The 23,808-nt window shown below is 37.0% G+C and overlaps 3 protein-coding genes, 1 long non-coding RNA gene and 1 pseudogene across 4 annotated transcripts; 4 read left to right on the top strand and 1 right to left on the bottom strand.

The window, feature by feature from the left end:
- Positions 1,198-3,862, top strand: LOC104733344. The gene is made up of 4 exons (XM_010452927.1): positions 1,198-1,551; positions 1,643-2,489; positions 2,622-3,372; positions 3,439-3,862. Exons 1-4 carry the CDS (start codon positions 1,198-1,200, stop codon positions 3,860-3,862), a joined length of 2,376 nt encoding a protein of 791 aa, XP_010451229.1.
- LOC104733343 (cysteine-rich receptor-like protein kinase 19) lies at positions 4,551-7,574 on the top strand. Its single transcript, XM_019233516.1, has 6 exons — positions 4,551-5,388; positions 5,508-5,645; positions 5,743-5,864; positions 6,351-6,889; positions 6,974-7,127; positions 7,214-7,574. Exons 1-6 carry the CDS (start codon positions 4,551-4,553, stop codon positions 7,529-7,531), a joined length of 2,109 nt encoding a protein of 702 aa, XP_019089061.1. The 3' UTR covers positions 7,532-7,574.
- Positions 8,148-11,132, bottom strand: LOC104733342 (annotated as a pseudogene).
- Positions 14,733-15,291, top strand: LOC109128062. The gene is made up of 3 exons (XR_002034499.1): positions 14,733-14,870; positions 14,962-15,162; positions 15,250-15,291. It is a non-coding gene; the product is annotated as an uncharacterized LOC109128062 (long non-coding RNA).
- On the top strand, positions 15,728-18,833 carry LOC104731145 (cysteine-rich receptor-like protein kinase 19). The gene is made up of 7 exons (XM_010450423.2): positions 15,728-16,591; positions 16,713-16,850; positions 16,914-17,035; positions 17,571-17,781; positions 17,862-18,099; positions 18,180-18,333; positions 18,419-18,833. The coding sequence occupies exons 1-7, from the start codon at positions 15,757-15,759 to the stop codon at positions 18,734-18,736; spliced, it is 2,016 nt and encodes a 671-aa protein (XP_010448725.1). The 5' UTR covers positions 15,728-15,756; the 3' UTR covers positions 18,737-18,833.

Below are 23,808 nucleotides of genomic sequence, written 5' to 3'. Positions count from 1 at the left end.
AACTTACTTGATGGAATCTTGAAGACTTACTTTTATTACATTCTAGCTGCAATCCTTTGTAATGGGCTTTTCAAAAGTTTCTCTTAGACACGTTTTGAGCGCCGTAGTGCGGAGGTTCTTCTCATCATGGAAGTCCGAGTTGGGACTGAGCCTTGCCTCTCCGTTCTAACCATGCTTGTGTGAAAGGCTTCGCTAATATGAATTAAGTTAGTGAGTGCTTAGACACCCTTATCATTTTATTTTTTTTACCAATGAGAATGGTCGAGACTTTTGTTGGGCAAAAACTCGTAGACTAAAAACTTTTCATCTCCTTTGAGAGAATACCCGAGAAGCCTAACAATTTTTGTATGTTGAAGCTTTGCTACAAGACCTCGTTCTTGAACTCTTCTTCACCTTGCCCAGACGTTTTATAAAACCTCTTCACACCAACTTCTGTTTCGTCCACAATTACGTTTTTCGCCAAAATTTTCAAAATTACATTTCCTGCAAAAACCACAAAATCTTGTTTTCCCGCCAAAATCACAAAATCTCATTTTCCGGTCAAAACAAGATAATTTCATTTTAAAAAATTTATTAAATGTTTATTTAAATTTAATATGAAAATTATTTAGCTAAAAACATAACTAAAACTACTAAAACATCTTCAACACAAAATAAAGAGTTTTTTGGTCATTTTACAAATATCAATTTACAAAACAAATATAACTGCATGCATTAACCAAAAACAAAAATGAACATCATTTAGATGTTGCGTTCAGATACTGCGTCTTGATACTGTATCCAAATATTGCGTCTTGATACTGTATCCATATATTGCGTCTAGTTCGCCAAACGAACAGGGCCTAAGTAGATTATGGTGACTAAGTGATGCTTAGGACTTAACTTTTGTAGATCCTTACTCTCTAGGGTGTTCTTCGTGCTAGATTAGTCTTGATTGAGCTAGCCTAGATCAGAGGAAGTTTCACGTCTAGAAGGTGTTTGACAAAATTCCCAATAGAATTAAGTTAGTGAGTACTTAGCATTTCTAGCCATGGAAAATGATGAGGTTGCTAGGTGGTTAGTTAGGCTTGGAATTAATGCTCATTGATAATTCGATTCTGAATGGAAGTTGTTGATGATTATCATGCAAATGGATTAGTCTAGATTATGATGTAAGGCCAACGTATGAGCAAATATTAGTCTCTACCGTCTTCTCATATGGCAAGTGCGGAAGCCATAGCATATGCAAAATGGAGGATGTTAGCTGATATCGAAGAGCGTTTTCTGCAACAGAAGGCAAAGCTACATTGGCTTAAGACAGGTGATCAAAACAATATAGCTTTCCATTCCTCAGCAAAGCTACGCGAGATGAAGAACAACATTAAGGAGATTCACTGTGATGATGGGAGAGTGGCTGACACACATGATCGCATCAAGTTTGAGGCTGAGAGGTATTTCAAAACTTTCCTCAACTATTCTCCTGCAGACTATGTCGAATGTTCAAAGGAGGAACTGGCCGACATCCTCGATTACAAATGTGACGAGCATGATAAAAACATTCTTACCAGGGAGGTTACTAAGGAGGAGATAAAAAGGGTTCTGTTTGCTATGCCTTCTAACAAATCTCCTGGCCCTGATGGCTTCAATGTTGAGTTTTTTCAAGGCATCCTGGTCTGTGGTGGGTGAGGATTGTGCTGTTGCTATCCAGTCTTTCTTCCAGACTGGTTTTCTGCCAAAAGGGGTTAACTCTACTATTTTAGCTTTAATCCCCAAGAAGAAGGAGGCTCGAACTATGAAAGATTATAGACCCATATCATGCTGTAATGTGCTATATAAAATCATCTCAAAGATCCTTGCGAATAGGCTCAAGCTCATCCTGCCCAAGTTCATTTCCTCTAACCAGTCTGCTTTCATTAAGGACAGATTGTTGATGGAAAATATTCTCCTTGCAACTGAACTTGTGAAAGATTACCATAAGGACTCTGTTTCACCAAGATGTGCAATGAAGATCGATATATCGAAAGCTTTTGACTCAGTGCAGTGGGGTTTTCTCCTTAACACAATGCATGCTTTGGAATTCCCGGACACCTATATCCATTGGATCCGAACCTGTATCACATCTGCTTTGTTCTCTGTACAGGTCAACAGTGAGCTAGCAGGCTATTTCGGTAGCAAACGGGGGTTGCGTCAAGGTTGCTCCTTAAGCCCCTACATGTTTGTGATATGCATGAATGTTCTCTCACGCCGATTGGATAGGGCTGCTTTACACAAGAAGTTTGGTTTTCATCCAAATTGTCAATCTCTAAACTTAACCCATCTATGCTTCGCTGACGACCTAATGGTTTTTATAGATGGTAAAAAGCAGTCGATTGAAGGTGTTTTGGAGGTGTTCACAGATTTTGCGACACATTCAGGCCTGCATATCAGTATCGAGAAGTCCACTCTTTACATGGCTGGAGTCTCTCCAGAACATAAAGAGGAGATACTCAACCAATTCCCATTTGAATATGGTAGCCTCCCGGTACGATATCTTGGCTTACCTCTGTTGACTAAAAGAATGTCTGCTGCGGATTAACTTCCCCTGCTAGAAAAGATTCGATCTCAGATTAGCTCCTGGACTGCTCGGACCCTCTCCTATGCAGGAAGACTTCAGCTCTTACAGTCGGTTATATTCAGCCTCACAAATTTCTGGATCTCTGCTTTTAGACTTCCAAAGGCATGCGTCAAGGAAATTGACAAACTCTGTTCTGCTTTCTTGTGGGATGTACCCTCTTTAAATCCTAAGAAAGCAAAGGTTGCTTGGTCAGATGTTTGCTTGCCTAAGAAGGAAGGAGGCTTAGGCTTACGTTCCATCGAAGAAGCGAACAAAGTCTGTATTCTCAAGTTGATTTGGCGGATCTTGTCTGCTAAAGGTTCGTTATGGGTGAATTGGGTTCATCGACATCTCATTCGGACTGGTTCTTTCTGGGCAGAGCAGAACACCACCACGACAGGTTCTTGGATTTGGAGGAAGCTCCTAAAATACAGAACCATAGCGAAACAGTTCTATCGAGTGCAGGTCCGTAATGGAGAATCCACCTCTTTTTGGTTCGACAATTGGTGTAGTTTGGGCAGTCTACATGAGCAACTTGGAGACAGAGGTTCCATTGCTCTTGGGATCCCGCTATCAAGTACAGTAGCAGAGGTCATGGCAGAGACCAGGCAGAGGAGACATAGACAAGCTGTGTTAAATCAGATAGAGGAAGAGATTTTGAAGCATAAACTTAGTCAAAATGTGGAGGGGAGGATGAAGCTCTCTGGAAAGGGCGCAACAATGGCTACCGCAAGAAATTCCTCACAAGCGACACATGGTCCCTTATTCGAGTTCCTCATCCTACTTTTGAGGGGCACAAAGTGATCTGGTTTCCACAAGTAACACCGAAGTTTGCCTTTATTACTTGGTCGTTGGTAAAAAAACAGACTAAGCACCGGAGATAAACTGCAACGATGGAATACGGGGGCTCACACAGGTTTTGTCCTCTGTAACCACCCGCTAGAAACTACTGCACATCTCTTCTTCCAGTGTCCGTTTTCACAACGAATCTGGGAGGCTCTCGTGAAGAAGCTACTACTCCATAAGTTTACAATCGACTGGCAAGCGATCATGACTTTGCTTGGAGGTGTGGAGATTGACAAGACCACGAAGTTTATTACCGGTTATGCGTTCCAGAACACCATACATTCGATATGGCTAGAAAGAAATGCTCGTCGTCATGGAGACCAACCTGCTACAGAGGAGAGACTAGTAAAGCTCATTGACAAAAATATTTGCAATCGACTTAGCACTCTTCGGAATGGAGAGGATACCACCATCCAAACTTGGTTTGCTGCAAGATTCTACTAATCTCTGTTTTTTCTAACTTTTACAGCATGTTCTAAAAAGGTTCTCAAAAACGCTTTGTAAAAAGTTTATTTTCTATTGAATTTAATTTAACAATACATTCAAAAAAAAAAAAAACATTGAGTGTATTAACATTTTAGATTAGAATCTGATTACCCGAATGAATAACCTTAACCCAAAGGCGTATCATCTTTGCATAAGCATTTTTGTCTTTGATTTTTTTGTTGACTTTCATAAATTACATTCTTGTTATTAATTTTGTTATTGCTTTATGTTTATGGGTAATTGTTTAGCTTAGACACTTGTTTAGGTTGATTAATTGCTTTTGGTTTTTGTATTTTATTTGCATCTTAGGTTGTTAGTTTAAAACCCCAATTTTGATTTACTTAACTTAGAAAATTTTATGCATTCCTAGTGACTTAGTCCCTCAAATGCTATAAACGATAGTCATTAGATTGTGGCTTGTGCATTTAGAGGAGATTAATAATTGAAGTACTACTTTTCCCGAATAAAAGTCCTGCTTTGAGTTCTTGTACATAGCAACACGAGCTTTCTTACAAAAGACCGTTTACCTTTCCTTGACTTTGATTTTTCCTCGTTACTAGTAAAAAAGAAAAAGGCTCTATTTCACGCTAAATCTATCACAGAGAGAACAAAAATCAATTTGTTTTCATATATCGGATTCTTAGAGATGATAAACACCAATCGAAGAAAACCAATCATATCTTCTCGCGCCTCTTTCATCTTCCTTTTCCTTTTATTTTTCCTCACTATCTTCAAAGCTTCTGCTCAAAACCCTTTTTACCTCAATCGTAATTGTTCAAACACGAAAACTTTCACAAGAAACGACACTTACTTCACCAATCTCAAAACCCTCTTGTCCTCTCTCTCTTCCCGTAACGCCTCTTACTCCACCGGTTTCCAAACCGCCACGGCGGGACAAGCCCCCGACAAGGTCACAGGACTTTTCCTCTGCCGCGGAGACGTGTCAGCGGAAGTTTGCCGTAGCTGCGTCGCCTACTCCGTTAGCGAATCCTTAAAACAGTGTCCAAATGAGAGAGAAGCTGTGTTCTATTACGAGGAGTGCATTCTCAGATACTCTCACAAGAATATTCTATCGACCGTTACATACGACGGATATTTACTCATGGAGAACACAAATAATATTTCTTCTAATCAAAATCAAACAGACCAGTTTGTAGGTTTAATGTCGTCTACCATGAACAGAGCTGCCCTCGAAGCAGCCAACAGTTCTAGAAAATTCAGTACGATAAAGATCATATTAACCGAATTCCAGACAGTATACGGGTTACTTCAGTGCACTCCGGATCTTACAAGACAAGACTGCTTAAGCTGTTTGCACAGTTCCATTGATAGAATACCTCTTTATCAAATCGGAGCAAGATTTAATTATCCGAGTTGTAATGCAAGGTACGAGGTTTACCCGTTCTACAACGAAAGCGCAATAGAAACACCACCAATATCAGCCCTTCCTCCGGCTTCAGATCCTTCTCAACCACCACGACCTGGTCTGACCATTCTCTTTTCAGTTGATTACATGTTTCAGCACAACTTTGTGACATTCCAAGATAAGCTAAAACAAGGGTTGATATGTTGTGATCTAATACAAAAATATATGTCAATACAGGAGAAGGTGGAAACTCGTCTGTCATAGTTATCGCTGTTGTTGTTCCAATCACCGTCCTTTTTCTTCTTTTCATAGCTGTTTTTTGTTTCCGGACTAAGAGAAAAAGGACGATTTATGGGACAGAACCACTAGCTGGAGGTAGAAAGACTCTTCTCATAATGTCTATGTTATTAGTTCCAGTGGTTATTCTACTATGTTATTATTTTTAATTCAGCTGTTGAAATTGTTTCTACAGACAGAGATGATCTTACAACAGCAGGGTCACTTCAGTTTGATTTCAAGGTGATAGAGGCAACAACAAATAAATTTTCGCAGAGTAACAAGCTTGGTGAAGGTGGATTTGGTGAAGTTTACAAGGTACTATTACCATTGCATAGGGGTCCCACTGTAGCTATTTATCTATAAGTAGTTTAGAGTTTGAAACCTTGGAAATGCTCTGAGTTGTGTGAACCATTGTCAAATACCTCACCACTCTCTCTGTTTTTAACTGAAGAAAATGGTGTAAAGCTTGATACTGGAAACCGAGAGAGTGGTGAGGTGTTATTTGAAAAACTCTTACCATGAGTTGTTTTGAATCAAAACCACAATAACTTTCTTTTTGTTTCACCACTTGAAGAATCATGTAAATACTCTGTTTCCCCTGTTTTTAAACCAACTCAAACACACATACTTTGAGCATCAAGTGCAATGAACTTATAATCTTTTCTTTACCATCACAGACAACCCATTCTCATTCCTTATTGTACAGAGCTGAGCAAATTCCAGTCCTTAATTATCTTTTTTCAATTGTTATGAATACTAACATGCAGCCTTCCCATATTTAACAATAAATTACTCTTGTAGGGTACATTTCCTAGTGGATTACAAGTTGCGGTGAAGAGGCTATCGAAGACATCAGGACAAGGTGAAAGAGAGTTCGAAAACGAAGTTGTTGTTGTTGCCAAGCTCCAGCATAGAAATTTGGTAAAGCTACTTGGTTATTGTTTAGAAGGAGATGAGAAAATACTTGTCTATGAGTTTGTGCCTAACAAAAGTCTTGATTACTTCCTCTTTGGTCAGTTCACTTTAATATTTGGCCTAAAGATATGTTTTAAAAACTCCATGCCATTCTTTGTTAATAACATTTTAATTATGAATTGTGAAGACTCTACGATGCAGAGCCAGCTTGACTGGACAAGACGATACAAGATTATTGGAGGAATTGCTAGAGGAATTCTATATCTTCATCAAGATTCAAGACTCACGATCATACATCGTGACCTCAAAGCCGGTAACATCCTCTTGGACGCTGATATGAACCCCAAAGTTGCAGATTTTGGAATGGCCAGAATTTTTGAAATGGATCAAATAGAAGCCAATACGAGAAAAGTAGTTGGAACCTAGTAAGTTTTTTTCTCTTGCCATTATTGCCTCTGTACACTGTAATATGCATCTATATTAACTCAAAAATATAAGCATTGTTTCAGTGGTTACATGTCCCCCGAATATGCGATGTATGGCCAATTCTCAATGAAATCAGATGTTTATAGCTTTGGTATATTAGTTCTTGAAATTATAAGCGGCAAGAAGAACAGTAGTCTCTATCAAATGGATGGTAATGCTGGAAATCTGGTTACATATGTGAGTATGCACCCTTAAGACTTCCAATTTTTTTTTGTGTTTTTTGTAGCAATGTTATAAGTTCTTATTGTTATAATGTTCAATAGACTTGGAGACTGTGGAGGAATGGGGCGCCATTAGAGCTTGTGGATCCGTCATTTGGAGATAACTTTCAAACAAAGGAAATTACAAGGTGCATCCATATCGCTTTACTCTGTGTTCAAGAAGATGTTGAAGATCGTCCAACTATGTCAACGATCGTCCAGATGCTCACTACTAGCTCAATCGCTCTCGCCATGCCTAGACCACCTGGATTTTTATTCCAAAGCAAGCATGAACAAGCAGAACGAGCAGGTCCATATATGGATACATCTGCTCTCTGTTCAGTCGATGAAGCTTCCATTACTCGTCTAGATCCTCGTTGAAGACAAAACTATTCATAAATCTAAACATGCTATACATGATTCTAGACTATTATAATCTACCGTGAACAAAAACTCGTCTAATTAAACTGGTTACATTGTTTATTTTCTTTATGTGCCCGGATAGTAAGAACATGATGATTTAAAGTTTGGCTTCCTTTAACAAAGAATAAGTCTAATTTTCATGAGATTAAGAGAAATCACAGATTACTCAGTTGAGGTCAACTAAGCCGGCAAAAGAAACAAAAATTTCCAAGCATGTGAGAGACTTGGATGCGGCCTCCCCATGAAAACCTGATAAATCAATTGCAACAACAAGAAATAATAGCTCAATTATTCTTTTCTTCCTTCTCAAGTAATAACTCAAATCTTAAAGCGTCAGTAGTCTCAACTTTATGAAGAAAAAACAGAGAATTCATTCACAACTCTTTTTTGCATATTTGCTTCGAAATAAGGTCATTTTAGTTTTGTTTTGAATGGCATAAAATACTCAATTGAAGAAATTTAATATTTTTATTTGTAATAGAAATTTTATTTAGAAAAAAAATTCTATATTACAATTTTTTTTAGTATTTTTTTTTAATGTGTATGAAAAGTGTCTAAACCACATTTATTGTCAAAGAGAGAGATAGAGTATTGTGTTTTTGGGCTTATGAAAAAAAATGTATATGTTATTCATTAGCCTCAATTTTAACGAGGTCTAACACTCGTGATCGACGCATCATCGACTGAACAAGTAAAAGACATGCTAGTAGACGGACCAGGCAGTAATCTCTCGGCTAATGGGTTCGGCTCGGTTCTCTCCCTGAAGAAAAATCCAGGTGGTTGAGGCACAGGTAGAGCAATTGAAGCATTAGTGAGCATTCGAAATATTGTAGACATGCTTGGACGGTCTCCTGGATTTTCTTGAACGCATAATAACCCTATGTGGATGCATCTAATGACTTCATCCTTATCATAGTTCTCCCCAATGGCTGGATCTACGAGTTCCAACAATGATCCATTGTTTCGAAGCCTCCAAACCTATTTATGCATTTTTCAATAAACTGATGTAAAGAGCCATGCGCTCACTGTTGAAAGGAGAAAAAAAATATATGAGATTGCATTGGCGGTTTAATAATACTCACATGTGTGACCAAGTTGCTTACTGAACCATCTATCCTATGGAAACTACTATTCTTCTTGCCACCAATAATTTCCAGAATCAATACTCCAAAGCTATACACATCAGATTTCGTCGAGAACTGCCCATTTGCTACATACTCAGGTGGCATGTAACCGCTGAAAAATACACACCACATATAAATCTTAGTTTTACCACCAACAATAAAAAAGGAGCCATCAAGTTTCAGATTATATCTAAATGTCAATTACTTACAATGTGCCAACTACTCTTCCTGTATTTGCTTCGGTTTGATTAACTCTAAAGTTCCTAGCCATACCAAAATCAGCTATTTTTGGATTCATCTCGGCGTCTAAGAGAATGTTGCTGGCTTTGAGGTCACGGTGTATGATTGTAAGCCGTGAATCTTGATGAAGATAGAGAATTCCTCGAGTGATTCCCTCAATAATGTTGTGTCGTCTTGCCCAATCCAGTTGAACCCTCTTTACCGGGTCTACACATATTACCCATTTCCCATTAGACTAAGAGATAAGAGGTTTCACATAATATATAAGTCTATATGTCTCATTTGTCTCTTACCGAAAAGGAAATGATCGAGACTTTTGTTGGGAACAAACTCGTAAACTAGTATCTTATCTTCTCCTTCAGCCGAAAATCCGAGAAGTCTAACAAGATTTCTATGCTGAAGCTTTGCTACAAGAAGCACCTCGTTCTTGAACTCTTTCTCACCTTGATCTGATGTTTTAGATAGTCTCTTTGCAGCAACTTCTGTTCCATTCGGGAACATACCCTGCTCATTCGTATGATCACCTTTAATTACTATCAGAATTAGGACATGAGTTTATCATGCAAACAAGTAGTTTAGAAAATTTAAGAACAGCATGCCTTGTAAACTGAACCAAATCCACCATGACCAAGCTTGTTACTCTTATGAAAATTACTTGTTGCAGCTTTAATTTCTCTAAAATCAAATCGAAGTGAACTTGAAGACGTTGTAATATCATCCGCAGCTGCACAACGATAGCATACATAATAGTGTTATGATGTACAGTTTCCAAGGGACATTAACATCTCAAACTCGTCAATTAATATTTTTACCATCATGTGGCGATGCACTACCATAAGTCCTCCTCGGTCTCCTTGGAACAGATAAATAACCATCTAAAAAAGCAACAGAGTATAAGAAAACAACTCACAGAAGATGGACGTCGAATAATAATGATTTTGCCTTCAAGCTCATAATATTTTGAGAATGGGTCGTTCTAGCAAAACCATTGGAAACTCACTTGCACTTGCAAATGCTTGGTACGTTTTTTCCCTCCTAAAAACAGCAAATCCAAGAGCAAGCAGTACAGTTGTCACGGCAATGGAAACTAATGCAATTGCCACAATACTTCCTGTAGATAAATTTTTGCCATCTGCATGGAAGCTGGTCACTTATAGAGTACATGCCCGTTTGATTATGTGAACAAAGATTCCCATATAATATTTTATGCAAACGGAAAACGCAAAATTCTTTCGTTCTATGCTCGTATGCATATGAGAAAAGAAAGAAAAAGAAAAAAAAATCAAACGCAAACACAAAGAAACAGTCGATACCCAACCTAGAAACAGAGCAGACAAACTTTAAAATGAAGGCTTCAATTCGTACCTTTCTTGGTTGTGATGGTTTCACCGTTAGATAATTCAGGAGTTGTTGGCAGATTCCCGAATAATTGCGGAAGTGGACGTAGATCCCATTGCATGAAACAGCTCGTCCTCGCAATATAGCCTCCTTGTATCGCACGGCAGCATGACCTATTATTATCCAGAAATTGTTGTAGACACTCGTTGCAGGTCGACAGGGTTAGGTCTTTATTGCATTGTGCGATTGCATATATGGTTGGGAATGGGGACGACCCAAGATCTTGTGTGCTGTTGGCGTACAACAACATATCAACCTTGTTTATCACGCGACGCATCAAAGTCTGCCAGGTAGTTTTAAACTCCGTCAAGTTGGCTCGGATATCTTTATACTCCTTATAATCTGACCACATCAATCCATAATCAAGCGGTCCGTGAATCAAGTGGTTTGAGTAGCGTACCAAACAAACCGAGTCTCTATAACTCCAGTCTATAGCTTCCGTCTGGTTAGGACATGTCTGTAGCAAGCTATCAGACACACTCTTGATACATTCATAACAAGCCTGTGTTGTAGTACCTCGGCTACACATCCCTAGACCATATGCTATGTCTGAACCGGGCTGGAACGGAGTCTTGTAGAAGCATTCATTAGCCGTGACACGGTTAGGCAGAGACGAGAGCATAGCTCGGACGTTTTTCTCGTAACGACCATTATTGGCTTTGAAAAAATCAGATCTCTTATAATGCAGGTTGGTGCAGAGACAGCACAAGAGCTTATGAGCAGTAGCAAAAACCAGAAGACTGCTGGCAAGTCGACCATCTTCTTCTTTTTATCGTGTGTTTGTAACCTCCAATCCTGAAAAGTTTAATTCTTGCAGAGGATTGTATAGAAAAGCATCTCTCATAGGCAGCTATGAAGAATATGAATATGATCTGAATAGTCACTAAATGAATATGATGTGACCACGTGTAAGTCTCATTCTTCCCAGAATGAGAAACTAATCTCCGCAGATACACCATTCGAATCAATAATATCGCTTTATTTGCGAAACTAATGACACTGACGCATTAGTTGAAAAAAAGGTAACACGACGAATTAGCCCAATACTCATCACCTGGTCCCCTTCCAACTCGCTGAGTTCTAGTCAATTTTGTGGTTCTAATCGTTTCAGTGCTGCTAGAGTCAGCAGTAGATGAAAGTAACAAGAAATAACAATATGCGACTAACGAAAAACAAAAGGACAAATACACTAGATAATTTATTTATTTTGTCATTAGTGACAAACTACAATAACCACATGTTCGTTTTTTGTTATCGAGATACATTTTAAATTTTGCATTAGCAATTGTTTACAATCTATTATTGTCTTAGAAATGCCAAGGAAAGTAGTATAACTTCATTCGGAAAAATATGACACCTAAATGTGTCGTACTTGTTGTCATGCACCCATAATAAGTAATTGGTCCATGTTTGGAATTTCAAACATTATTGACTTTTTCTACCCACTATGGAGGTTTTGCGACCACGTATCAGTTTGGTGGATTATTAGTTTAAACTAAACGGGTTAGAAACAGATACATGCGTGATTACTAAGACATATGTTACTGCGATAGTCGTACATCTCACATCGATTCTTGAGCTCAATCCTCAAACCCCTCAGAAACCTACGAATCAACTCATCCTCATTCATGAATCTACCAGCAAACCTGCTCAGTCGATCAAACTCCCTGTCATAGTCCCGCACCGTCGTGGAGCCCCGACGAAGCTCCAGAAACTCATTCTCCATAGTCCATTACGATCCATAGCCTTTCTGGGAAAATACTTCCTGGAGAATTCGGTCCTAAAATCCTCCCAAGTCAGCTCATATCGTCCTTGTGCCTGTTCTACCACCTTTTCCCACCATACCAATGCCTCATCCTTTAGATACTTCACCGCCAAGTCCCTGCGATACTCATGTGGACACCTAGCATTATCTAAATTCCTCTCCAATCTCTTCCTCCAATTGTCAGCATCAATAGGATTAGACTTTCCACCAAAAGTTTCCATGCCCATGTCCTTCAAATTTCTCATGGCCTCCCAGTATGACGGACCCTGCACCTGGACCGGCGGGGGCGGAGGCGGTGGCTGATGCTGAGGCGGGGCTACCCTCTATGGTGCATCATGCCCTGGTGCATCCTGCTGTGGTGGAATCACCCCTGGTGCATCCTGCTGTGGTGGAATCACCCCTGGTGCTCTTCTCAAATTTGGCTCCCTTTGAATGAATTCCTGGAACCGACGAAATTGCTCAAACATAGCCATCTCATTAGCCTCTCCCGCCCGAGCTACATTGACATGCACGACTTCCGGTTGTTCTTCATGCACTGGGCTCTCGGCTCTCACTCTTGGTTGTGTAGCACCCTTTGCTTGTCCTCCACGTTTTCCCTTTGGCGGCATCTAACAAAAAGGAGACAAGCCAAATCAGTCACCCTCCTCAGGATTGCCTCCCGGGTCGGAACCGGTTTGACATAACCTGAAGCTCTGATACCAAAATTGTAACACCCAGACCCGCCATACGGTCCGGTCAATATGTTGACTTTTTGGTTTGGCTCAAACCGCAATCTCTAAAATTCAAATAACGAATACAACTAACCTGAGAAAAATAAATAGAAAGGAGGGGTGAGTAATTCATTACTCAGTGAGGGGGTCAACACTTCCCACTGATATACAATGACGATAATTTCCCCACATTCAACAATAATTGCATAGCATAGAATCAGACTCCACATTTTTGATATACATCCAACAAACATAACAATTTCACATAATCTCAACCTTTTACATAACAATAATATTTAGACCATATTTCTCATATCAATCATTTACGTGCATTCATCATCAAACAACGCTAAACCAAAATCTCATCAGCTTAGCATGGCATGAAACCAATCTCAGGCTCGTCCAATCACACAGCACGAAACAAATCTCATGTTTGTCCAATTACCAGGCACAAAACCAATCTCAGGTTTGCCCATCTCGAGACACAAAACAAATCTCATGTTTGTGTCCCAACACATAATATCATATCATCAATCATCGTACATCAATACCATTTATGTGTATCATCTCATTCTATCATGCAGCATATCATTGTACCATGTCATCACACTTCTATTACCATAGATATAATCATCACATCATAACACACAATACCAAATAATAGACATAACCAATCACATAGTTTCCAAGCCTATACAAGCAATTCATGAAAATATGCTTAGAAAGTAACCAATGTATTTCCACAAATCCCGCCCTCATCTTTGCCTTAATTTGATTGAGAACTGCGACTAGCAAACTGAAATTGCGACTAGAAACGGTGACTGCACTCCGGAAACTTGCAGTAGAAGAAACACATTCAAAATCAAGATTAGGATTTCTGTTTTGGACAGACACAGTCATTTCTTGCGCAACAAGCAATCATCATGGTGGTTAGGCTACCTTTTCCGGCGATTTAGACGGTTAAGGTGGCTTCCTTGACACCTCCTCTACCAATAATAACCGTCGATATGCTCCAAATCGCTCGGTTATGACCGGAAATATCCTCCAAAATTCCCAACCTGAATCTGAAGTTTTATCTGAATAACTTAGTTTTTTTCTGGGAACAGATACAATGACTTTTTGTCAACTTGCGAGTGAAATTGCAAATGCAATATACCTCCGTTTGACAAACCGTCAATTACTATGGATTCCTTGCAGAAAGATCTATCTGTAGACGTTGAAAACGCTATCCAAATCTTTCTGGTTCGACGGGAAATCAGCCTCCAAAACCTCCACTTGAACTGTTCTACTCTTCTTCCTCTTCACAATAAAACCCAGATTTATTCTAAGTATCCAATAGATCATAACTCAAACCTTCAGAAGGAGACAACATAGTTGAATTAGGATTCCTTACCTAACAAACAAGTGATGGTAAAAGCTCCTCTCTCCTCCGGTGAACAACGTATCCCGACTTCGGTGAACGCCGGCCACTGACGGATTGATTATGATGATGGTGCCTTTGCCTCACGAGAGTTCTCCTCCCTCTCCCTCACACTATTTCCTTCTTTTTTCTCTGGGCAGCTTAGGTTAGGTTTTACTCTTTTCTCAACGAAGAGGGAGATGATTACGCTTATACATATATATTGCCTCACTCCAACGACCAAACCTTTGTCGTTTTAATATTTTTTTTTCAAATTGGGCCGTTAATAGACTGCAATTCAAGTGGTCGAGTTTGAGGATGTTACAATTACCGTTCCAGCAGTTGCTGTCGTCTTGATACTTTTTGTTTTAGCATTTTTTCTTTGCTGGAGGAGAAAGCCATTGCTAGGAACTGAATTTGAATGTTAGTTTTTTTTTAATGATTTATGCTTTTAATTGGTCTTTTTCATTATAAGCATATATTGTCTTTTAGTCAAGAGATGAAGCGAGGAAGCATTACTAATACACCCTTTCCTTGCAGCTGATAGTGATGTTTCAACTAAAAATTCATTGCAATACGATTTTAAGACAATTGAAGCTGCAACGAATAAGTTTTTGAAGATAATAAGCTCGGCCAAGGTGGATTTGGCCAAGTTTACAAGGTATAAAAGCTATGTCTGTTTGCCAAATTTGGTAAGTTAAATAGATAGGCTAAGTTACTGATAATTTTTTGTTTCATTAATTACTTTGTAGGGTAAGTTTTCAAATGGAACAGAAGTGGTTGTGAAGAAGCTCTCGAAAGTGTCAGGACAAGACACAAAAAAGTTCAAGAATGAGGCTGTTCATGTATCAGGCTATTCTTTGTTAGGTGTTTTGGTTTCTGTTTGGAAGGAAAGGAAAAGATTTTGATCTACGAATTTGTTCCCAACAAAAGCCTTGACTATTTTCTATTCGGTATAGTTTCCTAAACAATTTGCTTATTCAAATGACCCTTCTACGTACAGCTTAAGAATAAAATTGGTTTTACATGGAGATGTGCAGATCCTGAGAAGCAGGGTGAGCTAGACTGGACTCAGCGAAACAAGATAATTGGAGGGATTGCTCAAGGGATTCTACATCTTCATCAAGATCCACAGCTCACAATCATATACCGTGACTTTAAAGCAAGCAATATTCTCTTGGATGCCGATATGAAACCAAGAGAATATTCTCTTGGATGCCGATATGTGCAGATCCCGCAAAGCAGGCGTGAACTAGAGTACTAGACCCACTATCTGAGGGATTAGAGTCGGTTAGTTGAAATATGAACGAGCAGATTTTTCCTTATTTAGTATGTCCTCCACATATCTGAAAATTAAAACACATAAAACTATTAAAAAAAAAATTACGTTGTTTAATAAAAACAAAAAAATCGTTTACTTTGACTTTTTGACCTCTTACTTTTGGTCGTCACAAACCATCGTCTACTTCAAGTTAATCAGAGAGAAGAGAAAAATATTCAGTTTATAAATGGGGAATACGTATGTGAAACTCAATTCTCAAGGAACCATGTCTTCTCGGGCCTCTTTTTTCTCCCTTTTCCTGTTCTCATTTCTCACTAGCTTCAAAGCTTCTGCTCAAAATCCTAATTACCTAGGTTGTTTTTGTCCAAATACGACAACGTATTCAAGGAACAGCATTTACTTCACCAATCTCAAAACCCTTTTGTCCTCTCTCTCTTCTCGTAAGGCCTCTTACTCCACCGGATTCCAAAACGCCACGTCGGGACAATCCCCCAACAGGGTCACCGGACTTTTCCTTTGCCGCGGAGACTTATCGCCGGAAGTTTGTCGTAACTGCGTCACCTTTGCCGTTAACGATATCTTAACTCGGTGTCCGTATGAGAGAGAGGTCGTTCTCTATTACGATGAGTGTATGCTCAGATACTCTAACAAGAGTATACTCTTCACTCTAAACACCGATGGAAAAAAATTCATGATTCAGGCCTCGAATTTTACATCTGTTAAACAAGATCGGCTCAGAGATTTGGTCTTGTCCCCCATGAATCTAGCCGCCATTGAAGCCGCAAGGAGTCCCGCAAAATTCGCTGTGAGAAAAATCGCTTTAACTTCAATACAGAATTTGTACGGAATGGTTCAGTGCACTCCTGATCTGGCGGAAGCAGAGTGCTTAGACTGTCTGCAACAAGGCATCAACCAAATATCCAATGAAAAAATTGGGGGAAGATTTCTTGTGCCGAGCTGTAACTCAAGATACGAGCTCTACGCGTTTTACAACGAAACCGCCACTGAAACACGTCAAGGTCCTCAACCGCAGCTGGATTCAGCTCCTCCTCCAGCACAACGAACACAACCACCGATTTTAATTTCTTCACCACAACCTGGTCTGAACAGTCGCTTTCCTTTGATTACATGTTTTTCAACGCTACCTCTTCCGAGATATTCAAAGATTTGCTAAAAATAGGGTTCGTGTGTTCTAATACCAAATTGCTTCTGAGAATACAGGAAAAGGCGGAAACTCCTCTATCAAAATCATTGCTGTTGTTGTTCCAATCACTGCCGTTCTTCTTTTATTCGTAGCTGTTTTTCGTGTCCGGGCTAAGAGAAAAAAGACAGTTTATGAGACGGAACCACTTGCTGAAGGTAAAAACTGAATAATCTGCTTTGTTGGTATATTAAATTCAGCTGTTGAAGTTGTTTCTACAGATGGGGATGATATTACGACTGCTGGCTCACTTCAGTTTGACTTAAAGGCCATTGAGGCAGCAACGAGTAACTTTTTGCCTAGTAACAAGCTTGGTCAAGGTGGATTCGGGGAAGTTTACAAGGTATTACCATTGCATAGGGCTTCCACTGTAGCTTTTTATCTACAAGTAAAACATGAATTTTACATTAGGGTAAATTAGTATAGATTTTTAACTTTTGGTAGGGTTCTAAGACATCAAGCTTGATATTGGAAACCGAGAGAGTGGTGAGGTTTTTGACAAAAGTCTTAATAATTTGATTTGTTTCACTACAGTAAAAATCATGTAAATTCACCTCCCCCACAATACTCTGTTTTTCCCCTGTTTCCAAATCAAATCTCACAAAAACATTTTGAGCATTGAGATGTGTATTGGATTAGGTTAAAAACCCTGTACTTGCAACGAATCTTCTATACTCACAGTACCAGCACACACAAAATTCTTCTTTTTTCCAATTTTACTAGTTATCATCCTTCATTTGTAAAAAATAAAATAAAAAAAAATAATAATAACAATTAACTTCGACAGAGTTGCAGTTGAGTACATCTTCAGATTTATGATTAATCTTACCGCCAATTCTCATATTTATGATTATTTTACAAATACATTACTCTTGTAGGGTACATTTCCTAGTGGAGTACAAGTTGCGGTGAAGAGGCTATCGAAGACATCAGGACAAGGTGAAAGAGAGTTCGAAAACGAAGTTGTTGTTGTGGCAAAGCTTCAGCATAGAAATTTGGTAAGGCTGCTTGGTTTTTGTTTGGGAGGAGAAGAGAAGATACTTGTCTACGAGTTTGTGCCAAATAAAAGCCTCGATTACTTTCTTTTTGGTCAGTTTAGATACTTAGCCTAAGATTTTTCAAATTGCATGCGGTTTGTTGTTTTTAACATTTTAGATACGCATGTGCAGACTCTACGATGCAAAGGCAGCTTGACTGGGCAAGACGGTACAAGATTATTGGAGGAATTGCTAGAGGAATTCTTTATCTTCACCAAGATTCACGACTCACAATTATACACCGTGACCTCAAAGCGGGCAACATCCTCTTGGACACTGATATGAACCCGAAAGTTGCAGATTTTGGAATGGCTAGAATTTTTGAAATGGACCAAACGGAAGCTAATACAAGAAGAGTAGTTGGAACTTAGTAAGTATTACACTTGTCATTTATTTCATCTATATACCGTAATATGTTTCAATCAACTCAAAAACTAAAAATTATGACAGTGGTTACATGTCTCCTGAGTATGCGATGTACGGCCAGTTCTCCATGAAATCAGATGTGTATAGTTTTGGGGTCTTAGTTCTTGAGATTATAAGCGGCATGAAGAACAGTAGTCTCTATCAGTTGGATGGTAGTGTTGGTAATTTGGTTACATATGTGAGTATAAAGCCTTAAAACTTTAATTTCTTTCTTTTGCTTTATTTAATTTGACTAAAGTATATATTATTAAAATGTTCAATAGACTTGGAGATTATGGAGCAATGGGTCGCCATTAGAGCTTGTGGATCCATCCTTTGGAGATAACTATCAAACAAACGAAATTACCAGGTGCATCCATATAGCTTTACTATGTGTTCAAGAAGATGTTGATGATCGTCCAACTATGTCAGCAATCCTCCAAATGCTCACTACTAGCTCGATCGCTCTCGCCGTTCCTAGACAACCTGGATTTTTCTTTCGGGGTAGGCATGAACAAGTAGGAGAAGTGGGTACATCCGTGGATAGGCTTGCTATCTGTTCAATCGATGATGCTTCCATTACTAGCGTTGCTCCTCGTTGAGGAAAAAACATTTGACTACAAGTTGTGCTGTATGATTGTAGAGTGTAGACTATTAAGCTTTGACTATGAAAAAAGATTAGTCTAAAGCCTTGATTGTTTCCAGTGTTTAAAATTATTTTGGATTTACTTTCTCAATAACTCATTTTTTACCCGATAAAAAAAAAAAATTTAAAATGTAGGTTCCTTAAAAATAGGAAATCTGGTTTTTGAAGTTCCTAGCCAACTTTCAAAACCAAAATTTTGATTTTTTTTTTCTTTTTACAAACGATTTTTTTTTCTTTGTCCATTTAGGATTTTTTTTCTTTTTCTACTTTTTGCAAAATCTAAAAATTATAAACCAAAATCTAAAATAAGCCAAAAACTATAATCTAAAACCCACTTAAAAACCATTAAACATTCATGACCTAACACTAATGTTTTAAAGTTTGGTTTCCTTTAACAAGGAATCATCTCAGTGAAAGTGATCAAGGCACGAAAACAAAATATGATAGTAGCTCAGAAATGATTTGCTTTGCTACGGAAGATGATAAAAAGATAGATATATTGGAAGATTCAACTCCAGTTTTTGCCTGAGGAAAAAGAAAAATATATGTCCAAGCATATGGGAAAGCAATTGCAACAACAAGCGTTGGAGGATTTTTTGCTTTGTAATAAATAGCTTAACTCTTTTTTTGTCCCTAGCATGCCTCTGGTCATATAGCTCGAACCTTGTATCTTAAAAGTTCAATGATCCATCAGATATGTTCTGAAACCAACACCAATACCAATTAAGGGGTAAACAAAAAAAAAAACTTACTTGAAGCTCAGTTATATACTTTTGTTTTCTCCTTGAAAATAATTATATTAATATATTAGGGCAACCTTGGTTATATATATATATATATATATATATATATATATATATATATATATGTATATAATTTAATGCGTACGTAAGTTCCTAGTAAAATTAGGATGACACTGAAACGTATGAAGAACTAGTAGTCACTCCGGATTTAGTTTACATTGTTTTTAGATATCTTTTGTAATTTTGGAGATTGTTAGTTAAAATAATATTAATTAAATAAAAATATTATGTAAGATTTGAGATATGAGGGTTAGTGAAATGTGTTTTTTTCTATTTATAAGAGAAATTGTAGTTAAGAGCATATGGCAAATTTATTATTTAATTGGATAAGAAATATACTAATCTTTATATCAATTAAGTAAATGTAATTTATACGTTCTCCAGTTTTTTAGTTATCGTTTAAAGTTTTCTCACACAAACTTAAAAAAACTATTATATTGTCTGTTTTACCTTTTATTAATATATTTTATAAATATTTTATTGGTCAAAACTTTAAAACAACAGAGATAAAACTGGAACCTTCACCAAATATTTTTATTGAAAACCTAAAACGACAACTAAATTAAAACAGATGGAGTATTTCATTGTTATAGGAGTCACATAAACGATGTGAGAGTTATAGATATGCAATCATTATATATCAATATATTTTGTTATATATGTAATATTTCTAAATACTATTATTAATCATTCATTGCATTACAATAAATATTATGAAAGTTACAAAAAATGAGAGTTAGTACAAAATATGGGATTGATGAGATGGAACAGAAAAGTTAACAAAAAAATGTGTCAGGTTTATAGAAATACATTATTGTGAATTAATGACTAAATTGTCTATTGTTTTAAATATATATTCACTTCTCTCTTTAAATAGAAATATATACAGTTACATCTTTATTAAAAACATATATATACAATTATCATTTAGTTATTTAGAAATTATATATTAAAATATACTTTAGATTATTTTAAATGGATTGAAAATGAAATAAAATAATGTAATATCAAGATCATGTGAATTATTTTTTTAAAGTGTGGAAATAAAACAGCAAATTATTACTTGACATTATCCTATACAACCCAAATATTATAATCTTATATCGTTAAACTATTTAATCATCAAATTATTTGTTACACTAAAAATTAAAAGAAATAAAATGACACTTGTGAAAGAAGATAACATCATATGACAATCTTTTTTAGCTTTCCAAAACAAAACTTTACTTTACTATTAGATGATACTAGTAAAGCAACCCGTGCGTTGCCGCACGGGAAGGTGAAATTCTATAATAAGTTAACAAATTTAATTTAAAAATTCTACTAATTTGATCATATTCACTAATCTAACTGACTTTTATATGACCAGTTAAACTAAATTAATTAATATAAATTATAAGGTAATTCAAACTTTCAGCTTTAAAGGAGATATATCTTATATAATAGAGTCAAGTTTTCATATAAACTCTTCTTCTAAACATCTGACAAGTTACATTATTTCCTTGTGATATGTGTAATCTATTTTGAACTTAAACACATCATTATCTATTTTATTTAATTTAATTATAACATTATATATTAAAATTCTTTCAAAACCAGATAAACCATTATCTATTTTCATAGTCGATATACTTAAATTAATATATATGAGAGACACGTTCTTTTTTTTTCATTAAAATAAAAACTAAAATCAAATAAATCTATAATTGATAATTTACTTCAACTTTGTTCTAAGGTTGATTATATATATATATATATATATATATATATATATATATATATATATATATATATATAATGAATCACCTCAGGTGATCATGTTATTGGGAGAGTAGAGTAAATAATGAAAGTAAGATCACTTTTTTTATACATCGCATTGGAAATGTTAGTATATCTTTTGCATTTCAAAATCTCTATATTTTTGTTGTTGCAATGTTATACTATTTATTAATCAACGACAAAAGAAAAAAATATGTACAAAAAGGTTTGGTAGAGCTTGGCTAGACTTAGGACCTGTTGTGGAACCTATAACAGAACTGTACACTAAAGCTATTGGGATAGGAAAAAGCTAGTCCAACAAGAAAACGAAGTTCGATATAATGTTACGGATTGGAGCTGCGAAGAGAAGCCCCTCGAGCTGAGAGCGTGTGGTGCTTGTGAGTTGTGAGACGATTTGTAGTCAGGGATTTGGATGTGGTCGGTAACGTCCTTTGATATGATCTCCGTCAACTGGTAATAGTTATGCTGACCCAAACTGTAATTTCGGCCATTTTTTCTCTCCAAACAAAAGTAAATATTAAGATTGATACAACTAAGTTTTATTTTAATTTGCTTTTCTTTTGTAATTTTGAATTCAACATTTAATTCAAAGTTTCACATCGATTTTTAGCTTTCAAAAATAATATTGTCTAGGTTATAAATTTAGTAAATCATGTTTTAATATAAATTCAGTTATAGAATACTGCAGATTGCACTATAACTCAGTTATAAAATGTTTTTGACATTGATAGGCATGTTGGTCACACGTTTAGCTTCCAAAAGACCCACCCTCGGTTAAGATTCCAAGGTACGATGGTTGTCGTCAGCAAAAGAATGAATCACAATTTTACACACATTAGAAACCCAAAATCAGCAAATTTACATGATATTATATGGATTAAGACCTAAGAGACCAGAATGAGAAGGATGTACAGATAAGAATTGGTGTTTGTACTCGAATTTACTATTGTGTAGAGAGGGTCGATGACAAATGGAAATTGCTCATCGCATATGGCCTGCAATGAAATAGTAGCAGAAAATTTTTATGAAAAGAATAAAAGGGAAACAAATAAATAAAACATTTTCCAACCAACATAGGATAATAAAGAATATGATAATCTTTGTAGCTGAAGCATTTTTACAAATCTTAGTTACAAAGTTTGTGTCTTAGAACTAAAAACACATCTCACCATCGTTTTATAGTTTTTTCTTGTAAAAGGAAAATACATAAACAATTTCTTAAACAATATGTAAGATAGATATTTGTGGAAGTAATTACACGTTTTCAATCAAACGTTAAGTACAGTTGATCTGCTCGTCTGAACCATTGCTTTTGGGACATATATTATATGTATTGGCTGCTTCAACTTTGTTACATATTTTTCCCCAGCACATCTCTTTGAATGCCTAATTATGGCAGCATAATTCTCAAACTATTGGATGATTGAGATAATTCCTGCTTCCACATTTCATTCTTTTCTCCCATCCCTTTGAGACTAACTATGGCTTTGTTCCTCTACCATCATCGAAGCTGGCCACAACCATGGCATGGCTCGCCAGCTGTTCCCACAACCTCTAGGATGTTTGGTCCACTGTCTCCTCTCCTCAACCGCTTTTTCTATTCTCCGCACTTGTACTCTCCTAATATGCTTTTACATCTTCCCTCACCTCTGATCGATTGCTCCTTCCATCGAACAACCTTAAGGTTTAAGATTCCTCTGTCACCTCTATTACGACATGCTTTGGTGACAATCCCCTCTATTAAGGTTAGAGAAAAAAAAAATAGAATAGTACTTTAAGGAGCATAAGCAGTTTATGTAAATGCGGATGAGGCAACAATAAAGAGCAGAAAGTAAAGAACACAAGAACTTTGTTAACGAGATTCGGTTTTTCCTACTCCCCGGGACCACGTCCAGATTTCGATTCCACTAGAACAAGAAAGCAAATACAACCTATTCGCAAACGCGTAAATTAAGCACAACCCTCTTAATTCACCGCTCCGTTCTATAACATGAAATCTTAAGGATAATTCTCTACCCTTAACTAGACTAACACCAAGCCTAGATTCAAACCAAGATAACCTAACCTTGGGCTAAACTCCCCCTGAGCCTAGACTTCAGATCTTCAACTCTCTTGAGCAACCTTCACACACACGTCACACCGACGAACAAAGAAGCTTGAACAACACAAGCACCAAACCGCGAAACTAAGCCGCACACCAACAGAAAGCTCTCTAGGATTCTAACCTTTATGCCTCAGCTCTCTTGCTTCTTTAGGACGTGCCTAACACCTCCTTATATACCCATCAATACTTCCTAATCACCATAGGAGAAGATTTCCAAATCTCATAAGAAAAATACTTTTTCCTTTTTGCTATTTTCCTTTTCTTTGTAAAACTCCAATTTAATCAACCAAAGAAATAGTAGTTTTCCTCTTCAATTTATCCTCAAACCGTCCTTCAATATTG

The sequence above is a fragment of the Camelina sativa genome, chromosome 12 (genome assembly GCF_000633955.1).
Source record: "Camelina sativa cultivar DH55 chromosome 12, Cs, whole genome shotgun sequence".
Taxonomy (NCBI): Eukaryota; Viridiplantae; Streptophyta; class Magnoliopsida; order Brassicales; family Brassicaceae; genus Camelina; species Camelina sativa.
This window is presented reverse-complemented; position numbering and strand designations above follow the sequence as displayed.

What these genes read in the sequence shown, in the direction of transcription:
- LOC104733344 (XM_010452927.1), top strand. Translation starts at nt 1,198, where the DNA reads ATGGCAAGTGCGGAAGCCATAGCATATGCAAAATGGAGGATGTTAGCT. An exon ending in AAAACATTCTTACCAGGGAG is followed by an intron (nt 1,552 to 1,642) that starts GTTACTAAGGAG and finishes AGTTTTTTCAAG; the next exon opens with GCATCCTGGTCTGTGGTGGG. An exon ending in CTACTTTTGAGGGGCACAAA is followed by an intron (nt 3,373 to 3,438) that starts GTGATCTGGTTT and finishes GTAAAAAAACAG; the next exon opens with ACTAAGCACCGGAGATAAAC.
- LOC104731145 (XM_010450423.2), top strand. Translation starts at nt 15,757, where the DNA reads ATGTCTTCTCGGGCCTCTTTTTTCTCCCTTTTCCTGTTCTCATTTCTC. An exon ending in AATTTCTTCACCACAACCTG is followed by an intron (nt 16,592 to 16,712) that starts GTCTGAACAGTC and finishes CTGAGAATACAG; the next exon opens with GAAAAGGCGGAAACTCCTCT. An exon ending in CCTCGATTACTTTCTTTTTG is followed by an intron (nt 17,782 to 17,861) that starts GTCAGTTTAGAT and finishes ACGCATGTGCAG; the next exon opens with ACTCTACGATGCAAAGGCAG.
- LOC104733343 (XM_019233516.1), top strand. Translation starts at nt 4,551, where the DNA reads ATGATAAACACCAATCGAAGAAAACCAATCATATCTTCTCGCGCCTCT. An exon ending in GACAGAACCACTAGCTGGAG is followed by an intron (nt 5,646 to 5,742) that starts GTAGAAAGACTC and finishes TTGTTTCTACAG; the next exon opens with ACAGAGATGATCTTACAACA. An exon ending in CTGGAAATCTGGTTACATAT is followed by an intron (nt 7,128 to 7,213) that starts GTGAGTATGCAC and finishes AATGTTCAATAG; the next exon opens with ACTTGGAGACTGTGGAGGAA.